At 52.4% G+C, this 16,514-nt stretch overlaps 1 protein-coding gene across 1 annotated transcript; it reads left to right on the top strand.

Annotated features, from left to right (window-relative positions):
- The first annotated feature begins 795 nt into the window (after positions 1-795).
- On the top strand, positions 796-16,123 carry DIPK2B (divergent protein kinase domain 2B). Its single transcript, XM_075431098.1, has 5 exons — positions 796-1,167; positions 5,641-5,905; positions 12,060-12,233; positions 14,037-14,325; positions 15,503-16,123. The coding sequence occupies exons 1-5, from the start codon at positions 944-946 to the stop codon at positions 15,841-15,843; spliced, it is 1,293 nt and encodes a 430-aa protein (XP_075287213.1). The 5' UTR covers positions 796-943; the 3' UTR covers positions 15,844-16,123.
- The last annotated feature ends 391 nt before the right edge of the window (positions 16,124-16,514 follow it).

The raw sequence follows: 16,514 nt of genomic DNA, 5'->3' as shown, positions 1-16,514 counted from the left end.
CCCGGCACTCAGGACGGGACCCGTCAGCAGCGGTTTCCGTAACATTCAAGTCTTTGGCCTAACGCAAACAGCTCTTGGGTCTGATTGCTGTAGTTTCTAAGCACATTTGAAACCTCTGGCAAGCTCCCGCGTTAGCCCCCATCGCTTTCTCTGACTGCTTTCCCATGCGAGGAACATCAGGAAAAGGTATTCCAAAGCATACAAGTCTTGCTGAGAAGTCCCATTTCTCACGAGTGCCCTGGAGGCCGAGCTGGGTGTTTCAGAAGGCTTCAGGCTATCCTCCTTTCCATGGCATGAAACATTGCAGTGCAACCGCTTCTGAACAGCCCTGTTTTCAAGAAACAGAACAGCGATGGTTCCACCTGACAATCTTTTCAGTGCTTCTGTGAGAAGGGGAAACCGAGCCAAGAAAGCATCCGAGAAATCAAGCGATGCACCGTCGCAAATCTCCAGGAATAAAGCGACGCCAAGGGTCTGGCTTCTGGTAAAATGTGATTTTCTGCCACGCTAATATTCCTTCCAAGTCAGTTTTTACCAAGTGCCCCGCATATGCCCTTTGCTCCAGCGACAGGATATCCTTCATTTGTCCGCACAAAGTGCGGATGAGCGCTTCTTCGTGTTGTTTTCCATGTCGGCTGATGGGAGGGTCAGCAGGGGCCGAAGCAGCTGCACCAAGTAAAGGAAAGGTAACCATGGCAACCCAAGTTATCTGCATCCTCCATGTATTTCCTTCTCCCCACCCTACATCGTATCTTTCCCACCCAAACCTCAAGCCAATAGAGCCAGTGACCAGCTGGCAGGATGGGGACTGCGGCAGGGTCTCCTGCACCCAGCACATCTCGCCGTGTTTCGGGGCTCACCGCTGCAGCCTGAGGTCATCAAAAAGAGACCGAGAGCATAGAGAGGGGTGACCTGCAAAAGGCAGAGCTCTCCTCTACTGTAGATGGGGCGCTGGATATGTTGCCTTTGCTCCAGAGTTGCAGATTCGTTGATGCTGCTCCTGGTTTTGGCTCTGAGCTGTAACTATTCCACGGCAGCAACCGCTTCTCCGCCTGCACCCCACGTCAAACCCAGCTACAGCTTTGGCCGGACTTTCCTGGGACTTGATAAATGCAACGCCTGCATTGGGACGTCCATTTGCAAGAAATTCTTTAAAGAAGAAATAAGGTCAGAAACTCAGCACAGTAATTTTTAAAGTGTTCTGCATAGTAGCTTTAAAGTTGCCTGTTAGTATTTCCAAGTACTTTAATGAATGACAGCGCAAAGAGTAACTTAGCACACGGCTGCCATTACAGCACCTAGTATTTTAATTAATGACTATAAGCTGCTGCTTTGTCTCTTTTTTCTTTTAAAGCCACACAAACATGATCAGACTTCAGCCCTGAATTATGGTTTGAAAGCAGGAGTAGAAGGCACAACTTTATGCACAGAGAGTGGCTCCGACATGATTCAAGGCAGTGATGGGGGAAAGAAGGAGGGAAGGAAGAAATCACCTTGTTTAGATGTATTGGAAATGTTTTATTATGAGCAACTGAGTAAAGGCAGAGGAGGTTTAGCGCTGTGTGCTCCCAACAGGCTATGTTAATGGCAAACATATAAACATGCTATATAATTTTGTACCAGGTGCAACAACATGAATGTGCAGAATTTCATGTGCGTATTAACTAAGATCAAAAGCGAACCAAACCTGCCTGAGGCACGAGAACTTTTGTGCATCAGGTAACCTACGCGCCTGACAATGGATGGGGCTAAATTATTAGTGTGCTTTTGGGAGGTTTCTGTGAGAACCTGAAGGCAGAGGCAGAAACTGCATCTGCCACGAAGTCAATGAGCCATACACTGCCCAAGCGGTTGCCGGACCGATCCAATCAGTTTTAAGCTCAAAAGCAGAGCGTATCTGACGACAGCAGGCAAAATGTTGCCGGTGTATTTGAAGAGAAAGTTGAAGCCAGTGCTTGGCAGAGGAAGGGTTTATTGGGTCTGATGTGATTTATAGAGCCATATGCACTTTCTTTTATAGATGTGAAAGCCTTGGGGAAAAGAAATTGTTACAGTAAAACTGTACTTTTAATGCTATCATGTAAGTAGTATAATATTGGACAAATCACCATTTTTTTCTTAAACTATCCTATAAAATGTAGCATAGTAGAACCATAACTGTTTGTCTGGGATGGACTTGTAATAAGGAACATCCAACCTTCCCTTGGTGCCGTTGCAAGAAGGCAGCCTGTGGCTGTGCTACACCAGAGCACCCCTCACCATGTCGCACTGGGGGGTCCCAGCCCCCTTGGCTTTCTCTCGCCCCCGGCTCGTGCCGAGGTGGATGTCAGGGCATACAGTTGGTAAGGTGCCGTGGCACTAAGCAGGGCCAAACCAGCAGTGCTGGGTTTCTCCCAACCCAGCCCAGGCTCCTGTCCCAAAAAGCAGGTTGGGTTTGCAATCAGCATGCTCAGATGGCCGACACTGGCTGGTGTCGCTCCGCAGGGGCTGGGGGTGCGCTCGGGGTACGGGCTGCCCGACATTTTAATCCCTGCAGTGGGGCGGCACGGGAGCTGGCTCCTGCTCCGCGCCCCAGCCTGCTGCGGCCCCTTCGCCACTTGCCTGCACTGGGTTTTTCAGGACCTGTCGCTGGGCACAAAGCAGCTTCTGTGCGTGCAGCTGGGCGCAGGGGCAGCTCCCGCTTCACCCCTGGGGAGGCTGGAGCCGTGCAGTTTCCCTCAGCCCTGCCGAAAGCACCAGCAGCCTCCTGCAGCCAGCAAGTGCCTCTGGCTGGCTGGCGGCCGGCTGCCCTCGGCACTGGGCGCGGGAGAGGGGTGCGACGTGAGCAAAAGCAGGAGCCCCCCGCGCTAGCTTCCCTCCGCAGGGAAAGAGGTGCGGGTGTGCAGAGGGTCCGAATGGGGTCCGGGAGTGTGGGAGCACAACGCTTCTGCCTCAGGGAAGGCAAAGGGGCTTCCTAAGAGAGAGACTTTTTTCTCCTGCGAGGCCGCAGTTGGCTTCCCACGAGCAGTGGAGGGCACAAACAGGCGGTAACGTATGGTTCTGCCCTGAGCACTTGGGAAAGTGCAACTTCTAAAAATGTTCCCCTGAGCAGTCAGTCAGCTCCAGGCTTTCCCTTGTAGGGGTTAAACTTGTTCTCCCACTTGATTTCTTGAACAGCCAGGTTTTTTTGGCAAGCGGGAGGTTAAATGGGGGAAATCTCAGTGGTGCCTATGCTCTTTGATCCACCCCTGTGTACCTTTTCACATGTTCACAAAGGTGGATGGCGCTTGGCCTTCTCTGCGTTAATTCCTCATTAAAACATGCTTCGTTAATTCTCCGTCGTTTTGTTTCCGGGAGCTGTGACATGCATTCACACAAGAAGATGTGGGTACTGTTCCCAGAACGGCCCATGACTCATCTTGTGCTCTAATGTTCGTTACTTCCCTTATCTTTGCCCAGCTTCATCCGTCTGTAAATGAGAATACCGAAGCCTGCCCACCAACCGTCCTGAGCGCAGGGCGCAGCAAAAGTTTTCATAAAATATTAGGTTTTTCAAAATGCTGCGAAACAGAGCTGACCAAAACTATTTGCAGACGTGCGCCAGATGATGAGCTTTGGGCAAAGGTTATGGGAAGGAAGTGTGAAAACGCTGGAATGCTTCATTTTGGTGGAATTTTTATATGGCATTTCTTTATTTTTGGTTTTAAGACTTAACTTACTTAATTTTTGTCTTTTAAAAAAAATGTGAAATTCCAAATGCAAGCAAAATTATTTTGGCTGAAACAAAATACTTCATTTCACTCAGGAAAACAGAAAAACAAATTTGCTTTTCTTTGACGTTTAGTTCCGGGTTGTTCTAAAATCTATAATCTGTGACTCAGGTATTGACACAGGTCTTAACTAAAACACATTCAGACCCTTAGCTAAAAGGCTTCATATGAGAGTGAATTGTTGCTACAGCACAACTTGATGATGAATCTTGAAAGTATTTAGCAAGTATGCCAGGCCAGCGCTGCGCTGCCCAGAAATGATGCCAAATACAGAATTGCTGCAGCCCATGCCGGGTTCCCAGGCCCGCGTGGCTCTCCCCCAGGAGCTCTGAGGAGGAAATCCTCCATCCACGCTCAAATTAATGCTCAGCCCTGGCTTCCACACATCCACGCGCAGCTTGCATGAGGGAGGCGGCGCTTTCCTGGTATCTGCATGACGTGAGCTCCTCTGAACATACACGCTTGAGCCAAATCACAAGGCACATTTATGCCCAACTTAAAAAAAAAAGAAGAAAGAAAGAGAAACCCAGCCCATAGCTGTCTCTTCCCTGTACGTGCCTGGCACGCTGTGCCTGCTTTGCAGATTAGGTTCTGGGAGGGGTGATGGTGCACAACAAATCACTGTGAGGCATAGCAACTACTCTCTGCTCTTTAGTCCTAGCTCCAAATCAGACCGAAAAACCCCCCCCAAACCAAACAAGGCATTTATTTTCATGTCAGATGCCCTAATTATAGGGAAGCTTCAATTTCACACTGGGCAAAAGGCCCAAATGACTGAAACGCCTGAACCCCCCAACCTGCTCGCACAAGGGGCCGGGCTCCTCCACTTCTGTTTCTGCATCTCCACAGCGAATCTTTTGAAGGAGGCACATGGCTAGAGCCAAAAGCCAAAGCAGGGCAAGCACCGGTGTTCTGGGGAGATGGGCTTTGCCCTGCCCTGGGCACCCCCTCTTGCCCCAGAGCTGAGCTGCACGGGGTCCGTGATGGGGAAGGGGAGCAAGGCGCTGCCTTCATGAGAGGTCATGAGGAGGAGGATGGTCAGTCTCTGATCACGGAGAGCGGCTAGCATTGCCAAGTCTGTTATTTGCCTGAAACCAGAGGAAATTAATCCCACCAAAATTTCTCTGTGCCTATTTCCCAGCTGGCAGACGAAAGGAAAGATCGGCTTCATCTTTCAGATTTGTTAACGTCTTTTCATCTAACTCCAGCTAGCTGATCCTGCAGGGAACCTCTTACCTCTCCTGTTTCACTTCTGAGCCATACCAGCTTTAATTTATGGTGAGATTAAATTAGGACGTGCTTTCTTACACGCTCAGGCAAGAGTATCATTAGGAGGTTTTAGAGGCAGGGAATGTGTGACGTTGGCCAAACCAAAGGTCAGAGTTCAGCCACTTTCCAAGAGTGGACAAGCTTGCAAAGCAGGCACCATGTTCCTCGGCTCCTGGATGTGCGACGTGTGTGTGGGCAGGGCTGAGGGGGCTGCTGAAACGAAAAAAAATCATCACGGCCTAATTACCCGGCCCATATGCTCCCCTCCCGCGCCTGTGTAGGGGGAGCAAATCAGTGCAAGTTCTCTATGGCTACGGCGGTGCCACGTGCCCAGGGCACGCGTCCCCCTGCACCCCCCGCCGCACCCCAAACTCCTCTGCCTGGGGAGGTCGCTCGCGCCGGCTGCTGACCTACAGCCAGCGACGCTGGGGGGGACCTGCTGACCCCGGTACCGAGTAGGGCCACCACCTCAAAACAAAGGGTCGTTTTGATATTCCCAAATACATTTATCGTCAGGAGGTTTTGTTCTGCAGGGTCCTTGAAAGTGCCAAGTACTCGCGGTGCGGGTGTCGGTGTGGCTTGTTAACCCGCTCTCCGTGGGGCTCTCGTTTTGGTTTGGCAGGTTTGACACCTGGCTTTCTTCTCGTTTAAAGCTGCCCCCCAGCTACCTGCTCAGCTACTCGGGCAACTACACCGACGACGCCAAGAGCTGGCGCCTGGTCGACATCACCCGGCTGACCTCCCAGCACCGGCACGACCGGGCCGACAAGCGCATCTGCACCTCCCTGCTGAAGACCAGGACCTGCAGCCTGGAGCGCGCCCTGCGCCGCACCCACCGCGTCCAGAAGTGGCTGCGGGCCAAGCGCCTCACCCCCGACCTGGTCCAGGTCCGCGCCCCGCCGCCCCTGCGCCCCGTGCCCACGGGGGAGCAGGGGGCAGGGAGAGCACCGGGGCTGTGGTGCTGGTTTTGGGGAGGGAAAGAAGGTCAGAAGGAGAGCTGGCTGCGACTCGCTGGGCAGCCCCATGTCCCCTCAGCCAAGCCCACCTGGGAGAAACAAGATGAGGCCCCGGTGGGAGGAAAAGCACCGCAGCCCAGGATGACCCTCCCAGCCATGGGTAACACTGGCACAGCCTGGCCAAGGCTGGGGTTCGGCCCCGGCAAAGCAGACACCGGCTCCCCATGCAGGCTGGGAAAGCCGTACTGCCCACGGGCTTCGGGTGTGGGGATGGCACAGGGCCACGCACACAAACACAGTGACAGCTCGAGGGAGGATAGTTCTGCCAGGTTTTTGTACTAGTTTTTCATCACTTCTCAGCGTGCGGGTTTTTTGGTTTGCTGGGGGTTTTTTTGGGGTCACAAAGTTGTACCCAGAAGGGAAGCCTGTGCCCTGAAAGCGATGTTGCTCAGACCGGGGGCTGGGGCAGCTCGGATCCCTCTGCTCGTGGCTGGCAGGGAGAGTGGCACGGGCAGTCGGAGGTGGAGCTTCGATTTCTCATCCACCCTCTGTCTATAGCAAGTGATGTCAGGCATGAAGAAGCACGCTGCCCTTTCTGTCACAGTCCTGGGGTGTCACAGGCGAAGCCAGGACAGGCGCAGGGGGTGGGGGACGCTGCCACCAGGCAGACAGGCAGCCATGGCGCGAGCAGACGGACACGCAGGCAGGGCCGGAGGGGCACAGCGGACAGGCACCAGAGGAGAGCCGGCATCCAAGCACTGCCCACGCTGAGGGATGCCACAGGCAGCTGGGGACAGCCACCAGGCAAGCGAGTGTGTTTTGCAGCTGCTGGCTTGCATCCAAGAGCAAAAGTCCCCTCCCGAATTGCACATGCATCCCCCTGCCCCATCTGAACAACAGCAAAGCATTGTGATATCCACTGGCAGGGTCCAGGGTGGAGGCTGGATACACTCTAAACAAGACCCTGAGAAGCAAAGAAGGATTATTCCAGCACTTCTCCCTCCTTCCAAGAGAGAACCCACTGTGAAAAAGGGACTACTTTCCTTTTTTTTTTTCTATAAAGGCAACTGTTTCCTCCTGTCTGTATGCTGCCGTATCTGCTCAGCCTTGCTGGGTGCTAAAGATATGCTGCTTTAGGTTCTCTGCTTCTGTCACCTGTGGAGCCATATGCCAGAGGAGGGAGAGTGGGAGACCCCATGCTGTAGCAGCAGCAGGAGCAGCGGAGCTGGGGCCAGTGCCTGAGGTGCTCCGAGAGGGACTCGCCCGAGTCACTGACAGCCCCACAGGGCAGATCACCCCGAAGCCAGCACCCTCCCTCCTGGGGGTGAGGTGCAGGATGACACGTGCTGGGCAGGGAAAAACTCTCTGGAGCAAAGCTACGCTGTACTTTGTCTAGTAACCTCAGGAGAGGGGCTAGGGAGTGAGGGGCAGGTTGGCATCGCTTCCACTTGGAGCATCCCACACCTGAGCTTGTGGGCTGCGGGCAGGGAGACCTCCTGGCAGGGTGGCAGGCAGCAGCCTCCCAGGAGCCCACCGGCCACCGCCATCCCCCAAGGCAGCACTGTAGGGTGCAAGGCGGGACGCAGGGCACTCCAGCGTCGCTGGAGTGCCCAAGGGGTTTGCGCAGTGCTAGGCGTAACGGGAGGAGTCGAGAGCTTAAAACTTCCATTTGCTTGGTGAGAAAGAAGCCGGAGAAATGCATCTCCGCGTACCTCTGTGGCGTCTCAGATCCGCTGCAAGGTTAAGTCGTTAGCTGAGCCCAAATCCTTCTCCTTAAAAGGTTCTTGACGTGCTACGCAGCTTTCCCTACCACGTCCTCTCTGAAACTGAGCTCCCCGCTGAGCTGGCTGGGTCACACACACGTGCACACACATGCATGCACACACGCACAAGCACACACGCACACGTGTGCACACACGTACACACACGGACGCGGCAACGTGTGGATACCCTGGCCAGGACACCCTGGCCTTGAGCCTATCCAGTTTATCCTGGGCGCTCGAACGTTCCCGCGCTGCAGCAGGGAGCTGAGCTGACCCCAGCTCCCGGGCACCTCGGCAGCGAGCTCGGGGCCAGCCCGGGGACGTGCCCAGGGCCGGACACTCTGCGACGTTGCAGCCACGCCTGCACAGAGCCACAGAGCCAGGGATCCCCTTCTTCTCTGCCCCCCTCAGAGCAGAAAGCCAGGGAGTGCCCCTGCCCGCGTCCCAGCCCAGCACTGCTGCCCCTCGGCCACGTTTGGCAGGCAGACCCATGTTGGTAACCCAGCACCAGACATCAGAGGGGGTTTCTTGGGGGTACCGTACGACCCACATACCTGCAGCACTGCTCTTCAGGCTTTTTCCCCCCCTCTCTCTGTTCGGAGGTGTTAACAGCAGACCGCTCTTGATGCCTGCCATGATGCCCACCCCAGTTCACAAAGCTGCGGTCACCCAGCGGTGTCTGTATTCCCCTCCCTGCCGTTTTTCCTACATGGCAGCACCGAGGAAAGCTAATGGGCTCAGGTAATTTTGTCTTCTCGGGTAGAGAATTATGGCAAACAGTAACGTGCCTGAATCAAAATGACAGACCATGTAGTAATATTTTTTTACTTCACGCTGCCTGCCCTGCCTGACCCAACTCTCAGCCGAGCTGCCTGCCATAGTGATTATTTCACCCGCCACAACAAAAATCATTACTGGACGCCGCAAAGTCTTCAGTGTTGAAACCCAGCCCTCCTTGGAAACGAGCAGGATTTAGCTGGGGCTGAAGCCCACGCAGAAGCCCCAGCCACCCGCTGCTTCGCCCGGGAGCTCATCACCTCAAATCACACCGCATGCTTTTCCTGTTAGAGGGGAAGAACAACAAAAAAAGCAGGTTAATTTCAGCACAGACCACCCACAGGGCAAATTTACAGCCCTGCCTGCAAAGCATAGCCTGGAAAATGCTGAAGGCAGACAGATAAAAGCAGTACCAAGGTGACTATCCAGCCACTTTCAGCCCCTTTCTCTGGGACGTACTGTTTGAAACTACTGACCAGCACCTCTGCCTGCCCTCAGCAGATGTGCCAGCACCGTGGTTATTTAGCCTCCCAGCCCAGTACACATTGCTTTGCCCGCAGCACATCGGCAGCAGCTCATAGATCTGGCAGCTGGTCCGTTCCATGGGAAGGATGGCCATTACGGGGCCCCCAGAGCCACCTCCCAGACCTGTCGCCTCCTTGCCCTGCTACCTCGTCGGCAGACACGTGCCTTGGTAAACTTGCTGGCAGTGGGGATGAGCCCCGTAGCTTCACAGGGCATCCTTAGGTTCTTTCTGTTGGGGGTGAACGAAGCCCTAGGATTCAAAAGGCCAGGAGCTGCCTGTGCTTCGACACCTACACCCAGGCGTTTCATCCCGGAGGACAACCTAAACCTGGTCATTTGGTGAAGCTGCACCCGGGTAGCAGCGCGTGGAGCAGGAGGCGGCTGAGCTCCTGATCTGTGCCATCTCTCCTCGGGATGGCTGGAGAGAACGTGGAGTGAGGAGAAGTTGTCTTCCAGAGGTCATCCTTATGTCGGAGTGAATTCTGTGTGCATCCACACTAGATACGCATACATATGCATACCTAGGATTTAAAACACATCGCATACTGTGCAGTAGGGGGAAAAAAATCACAGCTGAGTGCAGGCAGGCTTTGCAGGAACTACTCATTATCAGATATAAAAATGTGGGTATTTAATCAAAGTAAAGAAGATTTCCATATCAGTCACAAACAATACGTCAGGCAGGCTGTCAGGTCTTACTCTTCTGGGGTGATGAGATGCTGCAAAGGACTTAAGATATTCGCAGATAAATCAGTATCTCCAGTGTTTTGAGTATGTGTTCTTCAAGTTTTTCTTCCATCGACAGTTTTTGTCTGACAGTAGTACAGCTCCAGCTCCTTTTCTGCTGTAGGGATGTTTCCACCAGTCTTCTGGAACGGGAGGCCCCACTCCGCTGAAGCACTTGAGCATGTGTTAAACTTCATGCTGTTGGCCATCTCTGTCAAAATCCCAAGGCCTCACTGCCCATTTTTCGTGGATCGGGGCTTCATTAAGTTGTAGGAAGCTGCGCCGGTGCTTGATGTAAACGTGGCAGCACCCAGCCCTGCTCCTCTGCTCCTGCACCGCCGTTGGTATGCCTGAAGCGGTTCCTCAGGAAACGAGCAGCCGTGATCACCACGTGCAGTGGATGTCCACGTCTGTGTTACACGGATGAGCTCTGACCTTGGAAAAAATCCCGACCACAACTTTCATGCATTCTCTGCTGCTGTGCTTTCTGTGCCCACAGTGTACTCTGAAGGGTCTCAGCTTTTGCATTGCAAACCGCTGGAGGCAGCAAGGCTTTCTAACTTTGGCTGCAAATATTTGCATACACACCGAGCTGTAAGAGACGTTCCCCACCGTTTATCTCTTCTTTAACACAGCTCTGTTCTGCTCAGTTTTTCTCACTTCTCCTCCAAAGGGAAAGTGACAGAGCCAGCCACAATGTGCCTGCAAGTGCTGTGAGACAGAAATCCATAACCAGCCCTTCCCCCAATCCTCCTTCTATGGTTTTAGATAATTAGTTGAAAAAATATTTCCTTGATAAGGCTACACCGGAGGAGAGGAGTGTATGAAGACTTGTAACTAGAACTGTGGAGAATTGTGTGGAATTTTTGACAAATGAAAAAATTTCTGAAAAACGGAAAAATTCTCCTGGGGAAAAAAAATGGAAACAATGCTCCAGCTGGGGTTGAGTTTCTCAGGTAGTTTTGACCATCTATCAGCATTCAGGGCTTGTTTCGCGCAACCGATGGGCAGGGAGGGAGAGACTGGGACCTCACTGAGGCCGGCTGGGAGGCAGAGGAGGGGACGTGGGAGGTCCAGTCCCGCCTTTCCACCTCCGACCGGGAGAGCGACACACTCCGCCTTTCCTCGTTTCTTCATTGCTTTGTGGTGGCTGGGTAATGAAGTGGTTTATGCCAAATGAACAGCTCGCGCAGGAAGGGCTGAGAGAGACCTACCTCAGAGTTACCACATGACTTGGGGAGATCCTGAGTCAAATCTTTGTTCTCAGCATGAAGAACGGCAGGGAGCACCGTGAGCTCCAGTGCCCTTTCCTCCGCAGCAAGTCTCCCAGCCATCAGATTATAAAGAAAATGCAAAAGAGTAAATTTGGCTACTGGGATCGTTTGGAAGAAAAAGGCTTAGCAAAAACCTGATTCCCCCCCATCAGAGACATGGCAGGGCAGCATTTCTGTGACACTACAGGCAGCTCCCCTTACGTCTGCTCTCCCGGGCTGTTAAGGAAGACTGACTTTGAAACAAAGATCTTTTTTTGACGACGAAGGTACAAATTTCTGTGCTGTTTATCCAAGCCACAGATTGCTTGTTGCAATTTTACAAGACAAACCTCCAACTCCAAAAGGCGAAATAATAGTGATGGTTGACTCCATTAGCCCAACGGTTCTTTATTTGTTGCTTGTATTTACAGAAAATATGCACAGGCTATTCAAATTAAGTTTTGATAGTTGATGCTTAAGTTTATCAGAGAGAGAATACATCCTGTGCTTGTACCCACATACAGTGTTTATTTACGCTTTTTAAAGCATGTTTACTGACCTTAGCAAATAGCATTTCCAAGAAAGCTGCTCACAGGCTAAGCAAATAGTGAAGCGATCCGAAGACGTTATTAACGAGGGAAGTGACTCACCGGCTTAATGACAGGGAGGCCTCCACCGGCGAGCTGGGGTGCCAGGGCTGGAAACCCGGGCAGAGGGAGGAGGCCCGCCGGCACGGAGCGGAGCAATGCTGTGCTGCGCAGCTGCGGGGAGATGAAGTTTGCAGCCTCTGCGGCTGTGCCGCACAATACTGGGTGCCATTTTGGAAACCTGAGCTGTGACCAGGCATTTTTGGATGGTGCAGGGTTTTTGTCCTGGGAAGCATTTGCTGTAGAGATCCCCCCGCTTGTCCGTACACATCAACAGCTGTGCCGCAGGGGCAGAGGAGCACAGAGGTGCCCATGCCCCCGCCATGGGCCAAGCACATTGCGATCTCGCAGGCTGGAAAATAAACCTCTTTGTCGCGTGTTCCCCTCTTGCCAGGGCCTGTCTAGCCCAATGCTGCGCTGCCCATCCCAGCGTCTCCTGGACAGGATAGTGCGGCGCTATGCTGAGGTGCCAGACGCTGGCAGCATCTACATGGACCACCTCACCGAGCGGGACAAGCTGCGCCTGTTGTACACCTTGTCAGTGAATTCACACCCCATCTTGTTACAGGTACGTACCGCCTCGCCCGGGCTTGGAACGCCACCCCGCAACCGCTTGCCAGTGAACCTGTGCATAAGACGTGCACTGGCCCCTAGCTGCAGAGGAGTCCCAGCCCTAGCCTCTGGCAAGGTCCCCAGCCCTCATAAAGCCAGTTTCGTCTACGGAGTTGGGTGGCTGAAGCCAGGCAGACTCCTGCGGTGCTGCCTGCATCAGCCTGTGAGGTGGTGGAGAGATACAGATGCCCAGACCCTTCAATAAATCAGAATCCAGACAGGTTGTTGCGCTAGCACACTGTGAAAGCCAGGGTTTTACACACCCCTTGAACTTCACAGCATGATGTTTGCATTGCTAATACATTGCTTAAAATCACAACCTGTTCAAAAAAGACGAAGAGCATGCTTTAGCATGGGAGGACTAAGACGCAGTGTTGAGGTTGAACATGGACTTGGGGAGCGCTGATTTCCCAGGCTCCATGTGCCAGTGCTTTTTTTTCCATTTGCATACCACCAGTATCTAGCTCCATGGCAAAGTGCAGCTTTGAAGAGGTGTTTGGTGGAATCCTGAATACACCTGAGTGCTGAGTTTGCAGGCAGAGAGCTGGGAGGCCTCACGCCCCTCCCCTGGTCCCCTGCCGACACTCCAGGCGTGTGGCTCCTCTCCTTCCTTATGCGTGTCTCCAAGGGAGCATCCTCACCTTTCCCCACCACCCTCCCCACCTTTGGTCCTCGCTGTTGTTTCCTGCAGCCCTTTGAGCTACCACGAAGAAGAGAGGCAGCGGCAGCATCTCTCTGTCTCCTGCCCCAGGCCACTGCTGCCTTCAGCAGCGCGCAGGCCTCTGGCTGATCCCAGGGAGGGGGAATGGTGCTCGTGCTCTGGGATTCTGACGGGGGTCACTCAGCCACCCTGGCCATGACTCACTGGGGCACGAGGCTGCAGCTCTCAGCACTGAAAAAATAGGGGAATGCAGCTTAAAGAGGTGAGAAAAATATGCTGTAGAGAAATGGCTCGATTTTATGTGGCTGCCCAAAGTGCCTTCACAGCAGAAGGAAGAAGCAACCTGAAGCATGAAACTGGACAAGTTCGTATCCCCCCTCAGCAGGGCCTAGGGGTGCTGGGGAGGCAGACAAGTTATAGCATAAATGGCAGAAAGCTTTGTATTGGCTCAGCAGTCACGCGGCTTCGTTTCTACCCGGGATAACTGCGCTGCCAGCACGAGCTGCAGTGATGTGGGGAGCCCAGCCCCAGCGTCCCCACTGTAGCGAACACCCAGCACTTCTGCCTGTGAGACTGCAAAGTCTCTTATAAAGCAGCCAGGCGGTTCTTACAAATCAGTGAAAAGGGCTTTAGCCTCACCTCACCTCCAAGTCATGACTTCAGCTGTGCAGTGCTTATGAGGGACCCATCAAAGGCTCCATAAAGACACCTAAAATTAGCTCTTCTGTGCCTGAAATTTTCATTAATTCAAAATCTATTATTATCTTGGACTTTCTGGTTAGTGTCCCTCATGGAATAAGTCTTGAAATATCAGGTTCTTCTTCCTTAATTAAAAAAAAAGGAAAAAAAAGAAAAAAGAACAGAAAAGAAGCACAGCGTAGCTACTCCAGGAGGGAGCAGAGCCTTCCCTGGCTGCTGGGGCCAGGCTGGGGTGAGGGAGGGTGGCGGGCTGCGTCAGAAAGCAAAATGCGACGCCAGCGTCGCTGCTTGAGGCCAGCCAGGGCACTGGGAAGTCCCCCGGGAGGGAGGTGGGTCCCCGGGCAGAGGGCAGCGGGCAGAGGGCAGGGGCAATCCCCCCGATCCCGCTCTCGCCGGCAGATCTTCCCGGAGGTGGAGGGATGGCCCTTCCCGCGGTACCTGGGCTCCTGCGGGCGGCTGGTGGTCAGCGCCAGCACCCGGCCCCTGCGCGATTTCTACGGGGCGGCCCCCGAGGTGGCTGCCGACCTGGCCCTCCAGCTCCTCGCCGTCCTCCGCTCCATGGGCACCAACGACCTCAACTATTTCTTCTACTTCACCCATGTGGACGCTGGCACCTTCGGTGTGTTCAGCAACGGGCATCTGTTCATCCGGGATGCCAGCGCGCTGGGGATCATCGACAAGGAGGAAGGTACTCAGCAGGCTCCATGGCTGCGCGTCTGTCACGGGAGGGCTCAGCGAGGCAGGGGAAACAAATCTTTCACCTTCTACGCTCGGCTCTGATGATGATTTTTTTTTATTGTTTTTTTTTTGGACCAACCAAACATCGCTTGCTAAATTAAATAAGGAAAAGTCCACGGAGAGATTTGCCGAAAGCTGAAGCATTATCAGCAGCTCCTGCCCTCCTGGCGCTGAGTCGGAAAGGCGACAGGAGGTTCGTTTGTGCAGTCAGAGGTCTGGGGACTTAGGTCCTGCCTGGCCCTCTCTGTGGTTGGCAGCAGCGTTCAACCTGCACGGAGCTGAACGCTCTCATTTCAAGTCTCCCTAAATCACCTCTTTTAATTTTTTGCCACACAACTGTCAATATTTGCAAGTGGAAATTTCATAACTTCATTTGTTTCAAGTATTGGGTCAGATCAGACTCTTAGGTACATTTATCACGTTAACTAATAATCACCATTATTATAATTATTATAATAATTATAACAAAAGAAATCCCCTTTCGTCATTTTTACATGACATCAAGAGTTAATGCTCACTTTTGACAGATTATATTGGTCTGCTCCTGGAAGCAGAGCTAGTCAAAGACTATTCCTCCAATAATTTAACAACTTCATTTTGAATGTTCAAATTTTCAGAGGGCCTTTGCTCAGCTCGCACATTCAGCTGAGCAGATCTCAAGTATTCAGAAGCAGCTGTCAGAGAATTTTCTGCCGGATTTCTTTTTCTTGTCCCAACAGCTATTATGGTTGACTTGACTCCAGCTAGATGAGCTGCTCCTGCAATTTTATGATTTTTGGGTAACATGGAAAAATTATAGGTTTGGCGCTTTGTGGTAGTTTTTGTAGGAACTCCACATTTCAGGTTAGTACCCTAGTTCTTCTCGCTTTTTCTGCACCAGTTTGACTTGGCAGACTCCTCTCCGCATCCCCTGTCAGGCAGTTCTGCAGAGCTCTGTCATTCAGAAAAATATACATATTTCAGGAGTGAGAAAACTGGCCCTTATACAGCTACAGCACAGCGTACTTTGTGGTGGAAGACAGCCGTATCCTTCAGGTAGCAGCAATCCCCATGTCAATACAGAGGTACGGACATATGTGATTATCCAGCATTTCGCTTCTAACAATGGGTTTAATTGTCTCTAACAGGGAGCCAGCTGATTGACGGCCAACAGAAGTATAAAGATATATTTAGCTGTTTGACTGTGGACTGCCGGTCTGCATTCGTGTCCTGTAACTCCATCAGAGAGCAGCACAGCCTTGTCATGGTGTGTCAGCAGCTTTTGCCCAAGCTCCTGAAGGGGAAATTCCTGCAACCCGTGCAGGAGAAAATAGACAGCTTCTTGCAGCACTGCGCCAACGGCCTCGCCGATGACCAGGGAGTCAACGAGGCGGTTGCAAAGCTGGCAGAGCTCCTGAAACCTCTACGGTCTTGCGATTCTCGTTTTGCCTACCGCTACCCTGACTGCAAATACAGTGACAAATACTGACGGCTTCGGAGAAGGGGTACCCCGGGAAGGACTGGGGCAGTGTCAGCCCCCTGCCAGCATGGGAAGCAAAAAGGAACCAGGGTAGCTGGAAAGAGCTGCACCAAATCTGGGGCTTCCTCTTCAAGGCGGAGGAGAAGGGAGCAGAGTGCACATGGGATTTATTGTTCATCTCCCAGAGATGCATTTGTTACATGGGATGTTAGACATGATGTAAGGCTTATGGATTATTAGCATTACTGTGAGTGATGGGGCTACAGGATTAATAAATCTTATTCACCTGTTTTGGCCTTGGGAGAGTTTTGCGTGCCCTCCGTTAAAAAGAAACCCTCCGAAGGCAGCACACTCACAACTAGCTAGATGGAGGAGCTTTATTACGAAGAAAGTCCTTCTGATCAAGATGATATACACATATTGTGGGATGGGTGGAAGCATTTAAGACTTTCCTTATGGGGATTTTTAAATCATAAACTGAACTACCGGATCAGTTCCATACCATCACCCATCACAGGTCGCTTCTATAAAATGTTTAACTTTTATTACTTTTATGGCACACAGAACAGAAAGATGCAATCAACAGCATTAGAAAGCTGAAAGGCCTCATGTTTCTTGAGACTTAATTTCTCCCATCCCCAAATAGAATTACTTTTAGTCTTTCCCAGGTTGACTGGCAG

The sequence above is a fragment of the Opisthocomus hoazin genome, chromosome 1 (assembly GCF_030867145.1).
Source record: "Opisthocomus hoazin isolate bOpiHoa1 chromosome 1, bOpiHoa1.hap1, whole genome shotgun sequence".
NCBI classification, from domain to species: Eukaryota; Metazoa; Chordata; class Aves; order Opisthocomiformes; family Opisthocomidae; genus Opisthocomus; species Opisthocomus hoazin.
Note: the sequence above shows the minus strand (reverse complement) of the source record. Positions and strands in the feature narration are given on the sequence as shown.